At 45.2% G+C, this 18530-nt stretch overlaps 1 protein-coding gene across 2 annotated transcripts in view; it reads left to right on the top strand.

Annotated features, from left to right (window-relative positions):
* The window catches only part of bop1 (BOP1 ribosomal biogenesis factor), a 203920-nt gene that overhangs the window by 22332 nt on the left and 163058 nt on the right, over nt 1–18530 (top strand). For both annotated transcript variants that reach the window (XM_067968910.1, XM_067968916.1), the window contains exons 2-3: nt 1444–1647; nt 9433–9567. In XM_067968910.1, the coding sequence (XP_067825011.1) occupies nt 1444–1647; nt 9433–9567 (339 nt within the window). The remainder of the gene's footprint in view (nt 1–1443; nt 1648–9432; nt 9568–18530) is intronic.

Raw genomic sequence — 18530 nt, 5'->3', positions numbered from 1 at the left:
GCCTTGGGATGTTTTACTCCATTAAGGGCGCTATGTAAATGCAACTCCCCGGGGGCGCCTCGGGGAGGGCCGCGCCCGGTCTCTCCCCGGGGGCGCCTCGGGGAGGGCCGCGCCCGGTCTCTCCCCGGGGGCGCCTCGGGGAGGGCCGCGCCCGGTCTCTCCCCGGGGCCGCCTCGGGGAGGGCCGCGCCCGGTCTCTCCCCGGGGGCGCCTCGGGGAGGGCCGCGCCCGGCCTCTCCCCGGTGCCTCTGGACGTGGTCAACTATAGGAGGTATTGATGGTGGCTGCCCTTTTTGCTGGTGGAGGAAGATAATATGAATAACAAAAATACTTGGTCAAATACGTCAGAACATAAGAACGTAAGAACTGGGTGCAAGAGTAGGCCATACGGCCCCTTCAGTCTGCTCCGCCATTCAATAATATAAAGGACCACGGCTGACACACGAAGAAAAGTATTCAAGCAGCTCCCCCTATATCTATTCATTTTTCAAGTTATTTTCATTTTTCACCTCCCATTTTTGTCTCGCCCACAGTCCGACTGCAGCCGAGGGATCTGTTCCTCGATCTCTGCCGTTGCTGCTCAAAGTAGGCCAGGAGGAAATGCTCGAAAGGGGCTGGAAGCATTGGTGCTGACTTGCTGCCTCTCTGAGTGTGCCTGACCTGTGCTAGTCGCTTTCCTACTGCACAGTGACCTGACACAAGGATCAAATCTGGGTCTGGTTGGCCCTCTGTCTGACCTTGCCTGGTAGCGTTGGCGGGGAAGAATCATGCGGTGTTTCTAAATATCTCCACAAAACATAATCCAGATACTCAACAGATAATGATCCAGCTCGTCTTTTAAAAGGTGCTCATTAACGCTCAGTGTCTGCATCATTGCACTGTCCAGTGGAGGATAGATTGTAAAAATTATCGATGTCTTTTGTGCTGCAAGCCCTATCAGCTGGGGAGGTGGGCTGGGGTAGAGGAATGGAAATGCGGTGCTATCTGACTGGCAGCTTTTGGAAGTAACAAGTCAGTTGGCTCAGTCATTCAGTGCTCCATCTGCTTCCTCTGTACTGAGGATGTAATGGAGGATAGACGGCCATCCCTTACTCGTGTTCTTGAGTGGTCAAGACTTCGTACTTAAGAAGTATCAAGGAAGCTGGTCAATACCTGCTGATTTCCGGGGTCACTTTCCCCCAGCAACAGAAAATACTCTCCAATTAATGTGTTGAAGAGCAATTAGTCTGTAATTGACTTCCAGATGTGCCTTTTTACAGCATGAAGCCCTTGGACTTAAAGGACCAGGCAAGGTTCCACACAGTGCCACCATAGCAGAGTGTGTAGCATGGTATGATGTCCCTGTAATTAAGAGTGTCCTCCAACTTACTTGGAGCTTTGCCACGGATGATTTGCTACTTCAATTTAAAAGACTTAATTTTTTTGATGTGTCCTTATTTTACAGCTTCCCATTTTTGAAAATTCAGGACTTGATAAAGATGAGGATGGAGGTGACTTAACGGACAGTGAAGAGAGCATTTTCTCTGGCTTGGAAGATTCAGGGAGTGACAGTGGTGGTGAGGAGGAGGAGGGTGAGAATGAAGACGATGATGACAGTGGAGTTGAAGAGAAGAGTATGAAGGATAAGTTCAGCAAGCGTGATGTTAAGGTGAGTTACGATGGCTGTGAATTTTTTTTCTGGGAAATATTGTGTGACCTGAACATACAGCCAGTGTTTGGTTTCTGTTTGTATGACAAGCCATCTCAAGCTGGGATGGTGGGCTGGTGACATGAGCTTGGACTGTTGCTAATACAGGTCTTTTGGTGGTGTGGCTGAGGAGGGGGAGTTTATACTCATTTTATATCGCTCACCATCTGTAGCGCCTGTCCTTCATTTGGCACGTTGTCTGATAGGATTGTTGAGATTGGGAAGTTGCTTTGTTGGTTATCTCCACAGTGAACCCATTATACACTTCGGAGTTCTTTCCGATACTTCTTACATGAGCGCAAAATGTCAGCTTCAGTTGGCAAGCCTACACTTGTGAACCTGAACTTGACTTTATGCTTGAACTATATAAGATAATATGCCATCAGATGAGCCATTCTATCTTTGAGGCATGTACCAGAACTAGTACAGTATGTTCACTGTGTCATCTAGATCTCGGCAAATTGGTGGGAATCATCATGCTGATGGATCAGGCTTAAAAAGCTACTAAAGCAGTTTATTGTACAATGTAAAACTTTACAGAAGCAAAAGGATAGGTGGATGACAATAGACACCTACTAAGCTAGGTGGGAAAGTAAGCTGTTAGGAGGACACAAAGAGTCTGCAAAGGGACATGGACAGATTAAGTGAGTGCGCAAGAAGGTGGCAGATGGAGTTTAATGTGGGGAAATGTGAGGTTATTCACTTTGGTAGGAAGAATAGAAAAACAATATTTTTTTAATTGGTGAGAAACTATTAAATGTTGGTGTCCAGAGAGACTTGGGTGTCCTGGTACACAAAACACAAAAAGTTAGCATGCAGGTGTAGCAGGCAATTAGGAAAGCAAATGGCATGTTGGCCTTTTTTTTTTATTCGTTCATGGGATGTGGGCGTCACTGGCAAGGCCAGCATTTATCGTCCTGGGTAAGGTCGACTTCAATGGGATGAGACAGAGACTGTCCACAGTAAACTGGGCAAATCTGTTAATGGGTAAAACAACTGATGATCAGTGGGAAATGTTTAAAGAAATATTTAACATGATACAGAATTGGTTTATGCCCCTGAGGGGCAAGAACTCTACTTGCCAAAAAAAACAGCCATGGACAACTAAAAAGGTAAGGGACAGTATAAGACATTAGGAAAGGGCATACGAAAAGGCAAAAAATGGCACAGACCCTGGCGAATGGGAAAGATACAAAGATCAACAAAGGGCCACAAAACAGATAGTAAGAGCTACAAAAAGAGTATGAAAAGAAACTTGCAAGGGATATCAAAACCAATACAAAGAACTTTTATAGTTATATTAGGAAAAAGATGGTGGTCAGGAGCAGTGTTGGCCCCTTAAAAACTGAAAGTGGGGATATTATCATTGACAATGGGGAAATGGCGGACATGTTGAACGATTACTTTGCGTCAGTATTTACAGTCGAAAAAGAGGATAGCATGCTGGAAATCCCAAGAAAACTAATATTGAATCAGGGACAGGGACTGGATAAAATTAATATAAGTACAGCAACAGTAATGAAGAAAATAATAGCACTAAAGAGTGACAAATCCCCAGGACCAGATGGTTTCCATCCCAGGGTTTTAAAGGAAGTAGGTGAGCACATTGCAGATGCCCTAACTATAATCTTTCAAAGTTCTCTAGATTCAGGAACTGTCCCTCCTGGATTGGAAAATTGCACATGTCACTCTGCTTTTTAAGAAAGGAGAGAGAGGGAAACCAGGGAATTATAGACCAGTTAGCCTAACAGCTGTTGTGGGGAAAATGCTGGAGTCTATAATTAAGGATAGGGTGACTGAACACCTCGAGAATTTTCAGTTAATCAGGGAGAGCCAGCATGGATTTGTGAAAAGCAGGTCGTGCCTGACAAACCTGATTGAATTTTTTGAAGAGGTGACTAAAGTAATGGACAGGGGAATGTCAATGGATGTTATTTATATAGACTTCCAGAAGGCATTTAATAGGGTCCCACATAAGAGATTGTTAGCTAAGATAGAAGCCCATGGAATTGAGGGAAAAGTACGGACTTGGTTAGGAAGTTGGCTGAGCGAAAGGCGACAGAGAGTCGGGATAATGGGTAGGTACTCACATTGGCAGGATGTGACTAGTGGAGTGCCGCAGGGATCTGTCTTGGGGCCTCAATTATTCACAATATTTATTAACGACTTAGATGAAGGCATAGAAAGTCTCATATCTAAGTTTGCCGATGACATAAAGATTGGTGGCATTGTAAGCAGTGTAGATGAAAACATAAAATTACAAAGCGATATTGATAGATTAGGTGAACGGGCAAAACTGTGGCAAATGGAATTCAGTGTAGGCAAATGTGAGGTCATCCACTTTGGATCAAAAAAGGATAGAACAGGGTACTTTCTAAATGGTAAAAAGTTAAAAACAGTGGATGTCCAAAGGGACTTAGGGGTTCAGGTACATAGATCATTGAAGTGTCATGAACAGGTGAAGAAAATAATCAATAAGGCTAATGGAATGCTGGCCTTTATATCTGGAAGACTAGAGTACAAGGGGGCAGAAGTTATGCTGCAGCTATACAAAAACCCTGGTTAGACCGCACCTGGAGTACTGTGAGCAGTTCTGGGCACTGCACTTTCGGAAGGACATATTGGCTTTGGAGGGAGTGCAGCGTAGGTTTACTAGAATGATACCCGGACTTCAAGGGTTAAGTTACAAGGAGAGATTACACAAATTGGGATTGTATTTTCTAGAGTTTCGAAGGTTAAGGGGTGATCTGATCGAAGTTTATAAGATATTAAGGGGAACAGGTAGGGTGGATAGAAAGAAACTATTTCCGCTGGTTGGGGATTCTAGTAGTAGGGGGCACAGTCTAAAAATTAGAGTCAGACCTTTCAGGAGTGAGATTAGAAAACATTTCTACACACAAAGGGTTGTAGAAGTTTGGAACTCTCTTCCGCAAACGGCAATTGATACTAGCTCAATTGCTAAATTTAAATCTGAGATAGATAGCTTTTTGGCAACCAAAGGTATTAGGGGATATGGGTCAAAGGCGGGTATATGGAGTTAGATCACAGATCAGCCATGATCTTATCAAATGGCAGAGCAGGCACGAGGGGCTGAATGGCCTACTCCTGTTCCTATGTTCCTAATTGCCCTTGAGAACGTGGTGGTGAGCCACCTTCTTGAACCATTGCAGTCCGATTATTGCAAGGAGGTTGGAGTGCAAGAGTAAGGAAGTCTTAATACAATTGTACAGGGCTTTGGAGAGACCTCACCTTGAGTACTGTGTACAGTTTTGGTCTCCTTATTGAAGGAAGGATATACTTGCCTTAGAGGCAGTGCAACGTAAATTCACGAGATTAATTCCTGGGATGAGAGGGTTGTCCTGTGAAGAGAGGTTGAGTAGAATGGGCCTATACTCTCTGGAGTTTAGAAGAATGAGAGGTCATCTAATTGAAACATATAAGACTATGAGGGGGCTTGACAGGGTCGATGCTGAGCGGTTGTTTCCCCTGGCTGGAGAGTCTAGAACTAGGGGGCATAGCCGCAGGATAAGGGGTCGGCCATTTAAGACTGAGATGAGGAGGAATTTCTTCACACAGTGTTGTGAATCTTTGGAATTCTCTACCCAGAGGGCTGTGGTTGCTGAGTATATTGAATATATTCAAGACGGAGATAGAGATTTTTGGACTCTAGGGGGATCAGGCAGGAAAGTGGAGTTGAGGTTGAAGATCAGCCATGATCTCATTGAATGGCGGAGCAGGCTCGAGGGGCCAGATGGCCTCCTCCTGCTCCTATTTCTTATGTTCTTATGTAGTACAATGCTTAATTTCCTACTGTGGGACTAATTGGATAGCTCTTTCAAAAAGCCAGAACAGGCATGATGGGCCAAATGGTCTCCTGTGCTGTAAGATTCTATGATTCTGTACTTTGAGAACTGCTTTCTGATGCTAAAATAACAACTGTTCTTTGAACTTCTCATGTAAGTGCACATCATTGTGCCATGGAGACCTGTCTCTTACTAGTGACGAATGCTTGTGATGAAACCACATGAAACCAACTGAAGAATAAGTGCACGCTTGGCATGTGCATCGCAAGATTCAGGCAGGTGCTGGCTACTGAACTGTCAGTCAAGATATAGAGTTCAAACATTTCATGCCAGCCTCTCCGATCCCTGACTCGAGCAAAGCTGGGAGAGTCTCACTGACAAGATCCCCTGATTGGACAGTCATCACAGATGATAGCTTGGATGTTAGGGAACTTGGGGAAATAAATAGTGATGTCTTGAGGAGTGTACATATTACAGAGAGGGAGGTGCTGGAAGTCTTAACGCGCATCAAGGTAGATAAATCTCCGGGACCTGATGAAATGTATCCCAGGACGTTATGGGAGGTTAGGGAGGAAATTGCGGGTCCCCTAGCAGAGATATTTGAATCATCCACCGCTACAGGTGAGGTGCCTGAAGATTGGAGGGTAGCAAATGTTGTGCCTTTGTTTAAGAAGGGCGGCAGGGAAAAGCCTGGGAACTACAGACCAGTGAGCCTGACATCTGTAGTGGGTAAGTTGTTAGAGGGTATTCTGAGGGACAGGATCTACAGGCATTTGGAGAGGCAGGGACTAATTAGGAACAGTCAGCATGGTTTTGTGAGAGGAAAATCATGTCTCACGAATTTGATTGAGTTTTTTGAAGGGGTAACCAAGAAGATAGATGAGGGCTGTGCAGTGGACGTGGTCTACATGGACTTCAGCAAAGCATTTGACAAGGTACCGCATGGTAGGTTGTTACATAAGGTTAAATCTCATGGGATCCAAGGTGAGGTAGCCAATTGGATACAAAATTGGCTTGACGACAGAAGACAGAGGGTGGTTGTCGAGGGTTGTTTTTCAAACTGGATGCCTGTGTCCAGCGGTGTGCCTCAGGGATCGGTGCTGGGTCCGCTGTTATTTGTTATTTATATTAATGATTTGGATGAGAATTTAGGAGGCATGGTTAGTAAGTTTGCAGATGACACCAAGATTGGTGGCATTGTGGACAGTGAAGAAGGTTATCTAGGATTGCAACGGGATCTTGATAAATTGGGCCAGTGGGCCGATGAATGGCAGATGGAGTTTAATTTAGATAAATGTGAGGTGATGCATTTTGGTAGATCGAATCGGGCCAGGACCTACTCCGTTAATGGTAGGGCGTTGGGGAGAGTTATAGAACAAAGAGATCTAGGAGTACAGATTCATAGCTCCTTGAAAGTGGAGTCACAGGTGGATAGGGTGGTGAAGAAGGCATTCAGCATGCTTGGTTTCATTGGTCAGAACATTGAATGCAGGAGTTGGGATGTCTTGTTGAAGTTGTACAGGGCATTGGTGAGGCCACACTTGGAGTACTGTGTACAGTTCTGGTCACCCTATTATAGAAAGGATATTATTAAACTAGAAAGAGTGCAGAAAAGATTTACTAGGATGCTACCGGGACTTGATGGTTTGACTTACAGGGAGAGGTTAGACAGACTGGGACTTTATTCCCTGGAGAGTAGGAGGTTAAGGGGTGATCTTATAGAAGTCTATAAAATAATGAGGGGCATAGATAAGGTCGATAGTCAAAATCTTTTCCCAAAGGCAGGGGAGTCTATAACGAGGGGGCACAGATTTAAGGTGAGAGGGGAGAGATACAAAAGGATCCAGAGGGGCAATTTTTTCACTCAAAGGGTGGTGAGTGTCTGGAACGAGCTGCCAGAGGCAGTAGTAGAGGCGGGTACAATTTTGTCTTTTAAAAAGCATTTGGACAGTTACATGGGGAAGATGGGTATCGAGGGATATGGGCCAAGTGCAGGCAATTGGGACAAGCTTAGTGGTATAAACTGGGCGACATGGACATGTTGGGCCGAAGGGCCTGTTTCCCTGTTGTAACTTCTATGATTCTATGGTTGCTTCCAAACAGAGAGCAGGCACTGACGTGAGATTTTTAATATTTATTCTTGGGATTTGGGTGTCGCTGGCAAGTCTGGCATTTATATTCCATACCTCGTTGCCCTAAGAAGGTGATGGTGGGTCTTGATTCGCTGTTAGGTAGTGAGTTCCAGGATTTTGACGATGAAGGAATGGCGATTTTCTATCCCAAGTCAGGATGGTGTGTGACTTGGAACATAGGAACACAGGACTTGGAGGGGAATTTGGAGGTGGTGGTGTTTCCATGCACCTGCTGCACTTGTCCTTCCAGGTAATGGAGGTCACTGGTTTGGGAGGTGCTGCCGAAGAAGCCTTGGTGAGTTGCTGCAGTGGATCCTGTGGATAGTACACACTGCAGCCACGGTGCGTCAGTTGTGGAGGGAGTGGATATTTAAGTTGGTGGATGGGGTGCCAATCAAGCGGACTGCTTTGTCGAGTGTTGATGGTGTCGAGCTTCTTAATGTTGTTGCAGCTGCACTCATCCGGGCAAGTGGACAGTAATCCATCACACTCCTGAGTTGTCCCTTGTAGGTGGTGGAGAGGCTTTGGCGAGTCAGGAGGTGAGCCATTTGCAGTAGAATACTCCGCCTCTGGCTTGCCCTAGTAGCCATGGCATTTATGTTGCAGGTAAGTCTTCACTTAACTTTTCAGAGGCCTGGAACAATTGTAAATATAATAGACTGTAGCTATAGGAAATTGGAGGCCCAGTGATCTGTATTATTTATTTCTATCACTTGGGTGGGTTTTGCATCTTTTAACGCTCAGTCCTAAATGACCATTCTGTCTGATAGGAAGATAGAAATTGCCCGTCCATTGATCTATAAAGCATTCATAATTTGATTGCCCAAGTGTTGTTAAACTTTGCTAATCAAAAGTTTATACAGCCAGGAGCAAATTCTTGAAGCAATTTAACATTGTGACACCTTTATTTGGAGCGTACAGAGAGGCAGAGCAAACCTGTTGGCTAGCAACTTATAGAAACAAGTGTAATGTTGCTGATTTTGACACAGCTTAAATTTTTATCACAATAGATCTATTATTGGCTGGATAGTCCACCCATCCATAGTTAATTGGGGGGTAAATCTAGCCTATGTTATCTTTAGATTGTTTGATTAGTATCAGGTCCGAACCCGTTCCGACACATCCACGTTCTACTATTTCATGGCGCAGTCCAATGGTCTGTTCAAGTTCCCACAAGATGTACTGCTGCCTCACCCGAGACTGCTTTTAAATTTAAAAAAAAGTTTTAAAAACAACTTCTGGTGATTGAGATTATGGTGGCAAGACAACTGCTTGAGGAACTTGAGAAAGAGCAACAGCCCAAAAGGGAGTGTATCCAAGATCACAGAATTGTGATGTGGTGGAAGGTCTCCTGGGGCTTTCAAAAGTAGAGCTGAATGGTTCATAAGAATCTGGTGATGTCCAAATCATAACTTGTAGGCCACAAGCAGCTGCCCAAGCCTTGGGCAGGCGAAGTAGCAGAAGCTTTATCCTGTGCCTCTACTGTACAAGTGCTGATACTGGGTCACAAACTTGGACTCTTCTCTGACACCAGCAATCCTCATTTGTCAGGGCAAAAAAAAAATCCCTGGATCCACTCAAAGAAAGAGTTGTTTTGCTCGATCTGATCTGAAGCCAGCCCACCCACTGACTGGAATTTAACTTGAATGAGCTACCTGGCCCCTGAGCAGGTCCACAGGGTGCAATCTGACAGTGACTGATGGAACAGCGAATTGGATGGTTGCACTAAGCAATTTACTTTGTGTCCTTTTAACCCACATGTGCACTGTAATTACAGCCTCCTTTTTTGTTTTTGTGGCTCTGTCTCTCAGATGAGTGAAGTTGCCAGGAAGGAGGAAGGCGAAAGGAATGGAAAATTGGATGAGTCGGACTGCAGTCTGCGTCTGGAGCAACTGGGGCCGACTCCTCTAGGAGATGAGTATGAAGAGGACACTTCGGACGAGGAGGTAAGGAGAGATAGCTTTTTTCACTTGTGGTTTTAACCCTTTGGGTTGCTAATTCGTGTGAATGAATATGTGGGCGAAGTTGCTTATTTTGGTTCTGCGCCCATCCTATTGAAAGCTCACTCATATTCGACACGAAGCCCTGGAGTCTCCGGTTACAGCAAAAGGCTCCCATTGTTAAAACATACACTGGAGAATCTTAATTTTTTTTGATCACCCACCCCACCTAGTTTTCTCTTCTCCTTTACGTGCTGACTCTTGCTGCAATAAGGCCTTAGGCAGTGTGTGTTTATGGTGCCAACTGTGACTCAGTGTTAGCACTCTCTTTAGTCTCTGAGTCAGAAGGTTGTGGGTTCATATCCTACTCCAAGGACTTGAGCACATAATCTAGGCTGACACTCTAGTGCTGCAACGAAGGAGTGCTGCACTGTCTTTTGGGTAAGATGTGAAACCAAGGTGCCATCTACCCTCTTGGGTTGATTTAAAAGATCTCATGGCACTATTTGAAAAAGAGTGTGGGTGTCTTCGTGGTATCTTGGCCAAGATTTACCCCTGAATCAACATCACCAAAACACATTATCTGGTCATTATCACATTACTGTTTGTGGGACCTTGCTATGCGCAAATTGGCTGCCGCATTTCCCACATTACAACAGTGACTACACTTCAAAAGTACTTCATTGTCCTGAGGTTACTACTGTGCAGTCACTGTCACATAATCAAATACTCATAAACAGTAAAAGAACGAATAACCAGATAATCTTTTGGTGGTGTTGATTGAGGGAGGGTCATCAGCCAGGACACTGGGAGAACTTTCATGCTCTTGAAATAGCACCATGGGATCTTTTACATCCATCCGAACAGGGAGATGGTTTAACATCTCATTGGAAAGTACAGCACTCCCTTGGTGTCGACTCAGGTTATGTGCTCAAGTCCTGGAGCAGGGCTTAAATCCATAACCTTCTGACTAGAAGGCGAGAGTGCCACCAACTGATCCAAGCTGACATTTGAATCCCTCTGCTCTACAGTTTATAGGACGCTCTGCATTACCACAATGCACCATCTTGAGTTCTATTCAATTTTTAAAAAATTGGTAATCTGTCGTGGGGAGAGCGTGGAGCACCATGGGAGTGGCTCCAAGTATTTAAACCAGCGCGCAGTAACAGAACGTGGAGTCCCACGGGAGCGGCTCCAAGTATTTAAACCTGCGCGCAGCAGCGCAGTAACAGAACGTGGAGTACCACGGGAGCGGCTCCAAGTATTTAAACCAGCGCGCAGCAGCGCAGGAAAACAAATTCTGTGAAAATTTGCATAAGTGACATCACAGTCGCGTAGCGGAGGAGCTCGTGAAAGCTAAGGTAAGTCAATATAGTATACAGTCTAATAATTGCAGCTGATTATCATTGATTGAGAAATAACTATCTTAAGGGGTAAATAAATGAAGAAATAAGGAGTTAAAAGGGTACTAAAATAAAACATATAAATAACATGAGATATATAATAGAAGTAGACTCCGAATAGAATGGAGGGACAGCTGAAACCTGTTGCCTGCAATTTCTGCTCCATGTGGGAACTCTAGGTGTCCCGGTGACCATGGGTGCAGGAAGTGCCTCCGGTTGCTCGAGCTCGAGCTCAGAGTTTGAGCTTGAGGAGAAGCTGGAATCATTGCAAGACATACGGGAGGCTGAGAATTTCTTGATCTTATGTTCCAGGAGGTGGTCACCCAACTGCCACAGAGAGCTCAGGGCAATAAGTGGGTGGCCATCCGGCAGGGTAGGAAGAGGCAAGCGGTGCAGGAATCCTCTGGGAGTGTGTCGCTCACTAACTGGTTTTCAGTATTGAATACCTCGAAGAAGTGCATGGCACTGTGGGGCAAAGGACTGCACAGGCGTCACAGCGAAGTGTAGAAATGCACTGGTTATAGGGGATTCAGTAGTCGGGGGGGACAGACAGACAGACATTTCTGCAATCATCAACGTGAATCCCACCTGGTGTGTTGCCTCTCTGGTGCCAGCGTAAAGGACATCACTGAGAGGGTGCAGAACATTTTGAGCAGGGGAAGGGGAACAGCCAGAAGTCGTGGTCCATGTGGGAACCAGTGACATAGGAAGGAAAAGGGTTGAGGTCCTGCAGTTAGAGTTTCAGGAGTTGGGGAGGAAGTTTAAAAAGCAGGACCTCAAAGGTAGTAATCTCTGGATTAGTCCCAGTGCCACGCGCTAGTGAGTATAGGAATAGTAGGATAAGACAGATGAATGCGTGGCTGGAGAAATGGTGCAGGAGGGAGGTCTTCAGATTCCTGGGGCAATGGGACCAGTTCTTGGGCAGGAGGGATCTGTTCAAGATGGACGTTGGTCCCAGCGCAACAGAGCTGGGACCAATGTCCTCGCGGGGAGGTTAACCAGTGCTGTGGGGGAGGGTTAAAACTAATTTGGCAGGGGGGTGGGCACCAGGATAAAACATTTGAGAGGATAAACAAGGTGCACAGAAGACTGGGAGAGAGAAATAGCACAAGAGTAAAAAATAGTTCAGAAATAGGAGGGATCAGACTGGGCAAATACGAGGCAGTCTAAGATGAGATTGGAGTGCATGTGCGTAAATGCATGTAGCATGTGGTAAATAAGGTGGTGAGCTGCAGGCTCAAGTCACTACATGGGACTATGATATAGTGGCAAAAGCAGAGACCTGGCTCAAAGAAAGGGAGGATTGGGGACTTAATATTCCTGGCTACAAGGTATTCAGAAAATATAGGGAAGGAAAGAAAGGAGTGGGGGGTGGCAGTATTGATCAAAGAAACTATTAAAGCGCTGGAAAGAGATGATATAGTTGAGGGGTCAAAGACAGAATCTATTTGGTTAGAATTAAGGAACAATTGAGGAGCTATTACACTGCTGGATGTATACAATAGGCCACCAAGTATTGGGAAGGAGATAGAGGAGCAAATTTGCAGGTAACTTACAGGAAGATGCAAGAACTATAGAGTAGTGAGAATGAGGGGACTTCAATTATCCCAATATAGACTGGGATAGTAACACTGTAAACATAGAAACACAGAAACATTTATGGCACAGAAGGAGGCCCAACGTGTCTGTGCCGGTCGAAAAAGAGGTACCCAGCCTAATCCCACTTTCCACCACTTGGTCTGCAGCCTTGTAGGTTATAGCATTTCAAGTGCATAGCCAAGTACTTTTTAAATGTGATGAGGGTTTCTGCCTCCATCACCCTTTCAGGTAGTGAGTTCCAGACTCCTATCACCCTCTGGGTAAAAAAAATTCTCCTCAGCTCCCCTCTAATCCTTCGACCAATTACTTTAAATCTATGCCCCCTGGTTATTGACCTCTCTGCTAAGGGAAATAGGCCCTTCATAATTTTATACACCTCAATTAAATCACCCCTCAGCCTCCTCTTTTCCAAAGGAAACAACCTCAGCCTATCCAATCTTTCCTCATAACTAAAATTCTAGCAAAGAGGGGGAGGAATTCCTGAAATATATACAAGAGAACTCTTTTGATCAGTGTGTTTTCAGCCCAACGAGGGAGGAAGCAGTGCTGGATCAATTCTGGGGAATGAAGTGGAGCGTGTTTCAGTGAGGGAGCATTTGGGGAACGGTGATCATAATGTCAAGTTTAGAATAGTTATGGAAAGACAAGGAACAATCAAGTGTAAAAATACTTAACTGGAGGAGGGCTAACTTCAGTGAGTTAAAAAGGGATCTTGCCCAGGTGGATTGGAATCAAAAACTGGTAGGCAAAATAGTAATTGAACAATGGGAGGTCTTCAAGGAGGAGATGGTTCATTCCCATGAGGTGGAAAGGAAGGGCATCCAAAGCTCGAACTCTCTGGATGACTAAAGATATAGAGATTAAAATGAAACAGCAAAAGGAGGCTTACGACGAATGTAAGGTTCATAATACAGTAGAGAGCCAAGCTGAATACAGAATGTACAGAGGAGATCAAAAAAAGGAAGTAAGAGGGGCAAAGAGAGAGTATGAGAATAGATTAGTGGGTAACATAAAAGGGATCACAAGTCTTTTATGAACATATAAATAGTAAAAGGGTAGTCAAAGGAAGGGTGGGGCCAATTAGGGACAAAAAAAGGAGATCTTGTGGAGGCAGACGGTATAGCTGAGGTCCTAAATCAATACTTCACATCAGTCTTCACTAGAGAAGAGGATGCTGCCGTTGTAGCAGTAAAGGAGGAGGTAGTAGTGATATTGGACAGGATAAAAGTAGATAAAGAGGAGGTACTTAAAAGATTGGCAGTACTCAAAGTAGAAAAGTCACCTGGTCCATTTGGGGTGCATCCTAGGTTACTGAGGGAAGCAAGATTGTGGCTACAGCCTCCGTAATTTCCACCCTTAGAATCATAGAAAATTTACGGCACAGAAGGAGGCCATTCGGCCCATCATGTCAGCGCTGGCCAAAAATGAGCCACCCAGCCTAACACCACTTTCCAGCACTTAGTCCGTAGCCTTGTAGGTTACAGCACTTTGGGTGCACATCAAGCCCTTTTTAAGGGCTTAAAAGGGGAGCGAGGGATAGACCGAGTAATTAAAGGCCAGCCTGTCTAATCTCTGGTGGTGGGCAAATTATTGGAATCAATTCTGAGGGACAGGATAAACTGTCATTTAGAAAGGCACGGAGTAATCAAGGACAGTCAGCATGGATTTGTTAAGGCAAGGTCGTGTCTGACTAACTTGGTTGAAATTTTTGAGGAGGTAACAAGGAGGGTCGATGAGGGTAGTGCATTTGATGTAGTCTACCTAGATTTTAGCAAGGCTTTTGACAAGGCCCCACATGGCAGACTGGTCAAAAAAGTACAAGCCCAAAGGATTCAAGAGAGAGTGGCAAGTTGGATCCAAAATTGGCTCAGTGGCAGGAAGCAAAGGGTAATGGTTGACGGGTGTTTTTGTGACTGGAAGGCTGTTTCCAGTGGGGTTCCGCAGGGCTCAGTACTACGTCCCTTGCTTTTTGTGATATATATTAATGATTTGGACTTGAATGTGGGGGGCTTGATCAAGAAGTTTGCAGATGATACAAAAATTGGCCGTGTGGTTGATAGTGAGGAGGAAAGCTGTAGACTGCAGGAAGATATCAATGGACTCCATTCAATCATGGCCTCAAAAGGGAACTGGATAAGTATTTGAAAGGAAAAAATTTGCATGGCTAAGGGGATAGGGCGGGGAATGGGACTAGCTGGATTGCTCTTGCATAGAGCCGGCGCGGACTTGATGGGCTGAATGGCCTCCTTCTGTGCTGTAACCTTTCTTTGATTCTATGACTGGTCAGGTGAGCAGAAAAGTGGCAAATGGAATTCAATCCGGAGAAGTGTGAGGTAATGCATTTGGGGAGGGCAAACAAGGCAAGGGAATACACAATAAATGGGAGGATACTGAAAGGTGCAGTGGAAGTGAGGGACCTTTGTGCATGTCCACCGATCCTTGAAGGTAGCAGGACAGGTAGATAACATGGTTAAGAAGGCATTTGGAATACTTACATTCTATGCCTTGGCTAATAAAGGAAAGAGGAGGGAGGTTATGCTGGAACTGTATAAAACACTGGTTAGGCCACAGCTTGAGTACTGTGTATGATTCTGGTCACCACATTACAGGAAGGATGTGATTGCACTAGAGGGTACAGAGGAGATTTACGAGGATGTTGCTAGGACGGGAAAATTTTAGCTATGATGACAGATTGGATAGGCTGGGGTTGTTCTCTTTGGAACAGAGGAGGCTGAGGTGTCATTTAACTGAGGTGTATAAAATTATGAGGGGCCCAGATAGAGTGGATAGGAAGGACCTATTTCTCTTAGCAGAGAGATCAATAACCAGGGGGCATAGATTTAAAGTAATTGGTAGAAGGATTAGAGGGGAGATGAGGAAAACTTTTTTTACCCAGAGGCTGGTGGGGGTCTGGAACTCACTGCCTGAAAGGGTGGAAGGGGCAGAAACCCTCAACTCATTTTAAAAAGTACCTGGATGTGCACCTGAAGTGCTGTGACCTACAGGGCTACGGACCAATTGCTGGAAAGTGGTGTTAGGCTGGGTGGCTCATTTTCGGCAGCGCTGACATGATGGGCTGAATGGCCTCCTTCTGTGGTGTAAATTTTCTACGATTCTAAGGGTGGAAATTACAGAGGCTCTCGCCACAATCTTGCAATCCTCCTTAGATACGGTGCCAGAGGACTGGAGGATTGCAAATGTTACATCCCTGTTCAAAAAGGGAGAGGGATAAACCCGGCAATTACAGGCCAGTCAGCCTAATGACGGTGGTGGGGAAACTTTTAGAGACAATAATCTGGGACAAAATTAATTGGCACTTGGAAAGTATGGGTTAATAAATGAAAATCAGCATGGATTTGTTAAAGGCAAATCGTGTTTGACTAACTTGATTGAGTTCTTTGATGAAGTAACAGAGAGGGTTGATGAGGGTAGTGCAATTGATGTTGTGTATATGGACTTTCAAAAGGCATTTGATAAAGTACCACATAATAGACTCGTTAGCAAAATTAAAGCCCATGGGATTAAAGGGACACTGGCAGCGTGATTATAAAATTGGCTAAGGGATAGAGAGCAGAGAGTAGTGGTGTACGGTTGCTTTTCAGACTGGAGGGAAGTATACAGTGGTGTCCCCCAGGGGTCAGTACTGGGACCACTGCTCTTTTTGATATATGTTAATGTCCTGGACTTGAGTATAGAGGGTATAATTTCAAAGTTTGCAGATGACACAAAACTTGGAAATGTAGTAAACAATGGAGGATAGTAACAGACTTCAGGAGGACACAGACTAGTGAATTGGGCAGACACATGACAGGTGAAATTTAACGCAGAGAAGTGTGAAGTGATACATGTTGGTAGGAAGAATGAGGAGAGGCAATATAAACTAAATGATACAATTTTAAAAGGAGTGCAGGAACAGAGAGACCTGGGGGTGTATGTATAGAAATCTTTGAAGGTGGCAGGACAAGTTTTTTTTCAAAAGCATTACGGGATCCTGGGCTTTATTAATGGAAGCATAGAGTACAAAAGCAAGGATGTTTTGCTAAACCTTTATAAAAAACCAGTTAGACCTCAGCTGGAGTATTGCCTTCAATTCTGGCAACTCTCTTTAGGAAGGATGTCAAGGCCTTAGGGAGGGTGCAGAAGAGATTTACTAGAATGGTAGCAGGGATGAGGGACTTCAATTATGTGGAGAGACTGGGGAAACTGGGGTTGTTCTCGTTAGAACAGAGAAGGTTAAAGGGAGATTTGATAGAGGCGTTCAAAATCATGAATAGTTTTGATAAGAGTAAATAAGGAGAAACTGTTTCCAGTGGCAGAAGGGTTGGTAACCAGAGGACACGGATTTAAGGTGATCGGCAAAAGAGCCAGAGGTTACATGAGGAAACATCTTTTTGCGCAGTGAATTGTTATGATCTGGAATGCACTGCCTGAAATGGTGGTGGAAGCAGATTAATTTCAAAAGGTAAATACTTGAAGGGAGAAAAATTACAAGGCTTTGGGGCAAGAGCAGGTGAGTGGGACTAACTGGATTGCTGTTTCAAAGAGCTGGCACAGGCACGATGGGCTGAATGGCTTCCTTCTGTGCTCCACCATACTATGATACTATGTTGCCGTCATTTGTTGCTGACCAATTTCCTCGCCCCCTATCATGGAGGCGTTGATTTTTTTGGCTGGGATACTGTTCCATGGATCTCAGATGTGCCTGGTGAATGTCAGGAGGCTGTTCTACCATGGGAGGGGTCGTGAGAGCCAATCTGCAAACCTTTTGTACCCAATAACCGTTCACACATACTTCCAAGCAGGGGTCATTTGATAGTCATTGGGGTGACAACTCCAGCTGATTTTCCCCCCTCCCGCCCCCGAAAACGGGTATTGAGGCCAGTTGTAGCAGTCCTACTGTTGTGCCGGTCTGTGATCAGCTAACTCCACTCAGACCAAGGAATGAACCTGGGACTGGCCTGTTGTCAACAGCTTGGCTGCTCACTGAGCTCTCGGGAGCCTATCTCCCCTCCTTCATGGCCAGCACAGATCCCTTCAGGGTGCTATCTTTGTAACCTCCAGCCCTACAACCCTCCGAGATCTCAGCGCTCCTCCGATTCTGGCCTCTTGCACATCCCCGATTTTAATCGCTCCACAATTGGCGGCCATGTCTTCAGCTACCTAGGCCCTAAGCTCTGGAATTCCCTCCCTAAACTTCTCCACCGCTCTACCTCTCTCTCCTCCTTCAAAACGCTCCTTAAAACCTACCTCTTTGACCGAGCTTTTGGTCACCTGTTCTAATATCTCCTTATGTGGCTCGGTGTCAAATTTTGTTTGATAACGTTCCTGTGAAGCGCCTTGGAACGTTTTACTACATTAAAGGCTCGAAATAAATGCAAGTTGTTGTTGCTTCGTCTCGCTGCTTCGAGTCTCTTTCGGCTCCCAACTGAGCCTTGATGTCACTGATGCGGCAGTCTTTTAATAGTCGGCTCCCCACCCCCGCTGTCCGTCTTCATTCCTGAGTGCTGAGGTGTTCGTTTATGACATCTGGTTTTGCTGCAGATGTGCTGGGGGGTGTGCTCGTCCTGTGTTAGGTACAGTGGCCGTGGGGATTGATGTCAGCAGTTACCGTTGCTGGATTAGGTGTTCTTTTTGTGCTAATTCTCCTTGGACTTGTATTGCTGGTCTGTCCCCTGTCGGTGTCGAGGATGTTTGCATATTCTGGTTCTATTTAGTCTGGATTCTCGATGGCGAATTCCACCCCCTCCTTCACTTTGTTCTCTGTTATAGTTTGAACAGACGTCTGATTCCTGTCAGGGAATGAACTGCTGCTGTTAAAAGATCCGCAGTTTTACAAACTCCCATGTGTCATTCTTGAAAAGGTTTGGTCCCAGTTGTGAGCCTGGCCGTCGTGTTAGATAACCGCTGTCATGGTCAATACTCTTTTATAAATTGCGCTCTCCCTTGTGTAGGGTGCGCTGCATATGT

The sequence above is a fragment of the Heptranchias perlo genome, chromosome 2, assembly GCF_035084215.1.
Source record: "Heptranchias perlo isolate sHepPer1 chromosome 2, sHepPer1.hap1, whole genome shotgun sequence".
NCBI lineage: Eukaryota > Metazoa > Chordata > Chondrichthyes > Hexanchiformes > Hexanchidae > Heptranchias > Heptranchias perlo.
Note: the sequence above shows the minus strand (reverse complement) of the source record. Positions and strands in the feature narration are given on the sequence as shown.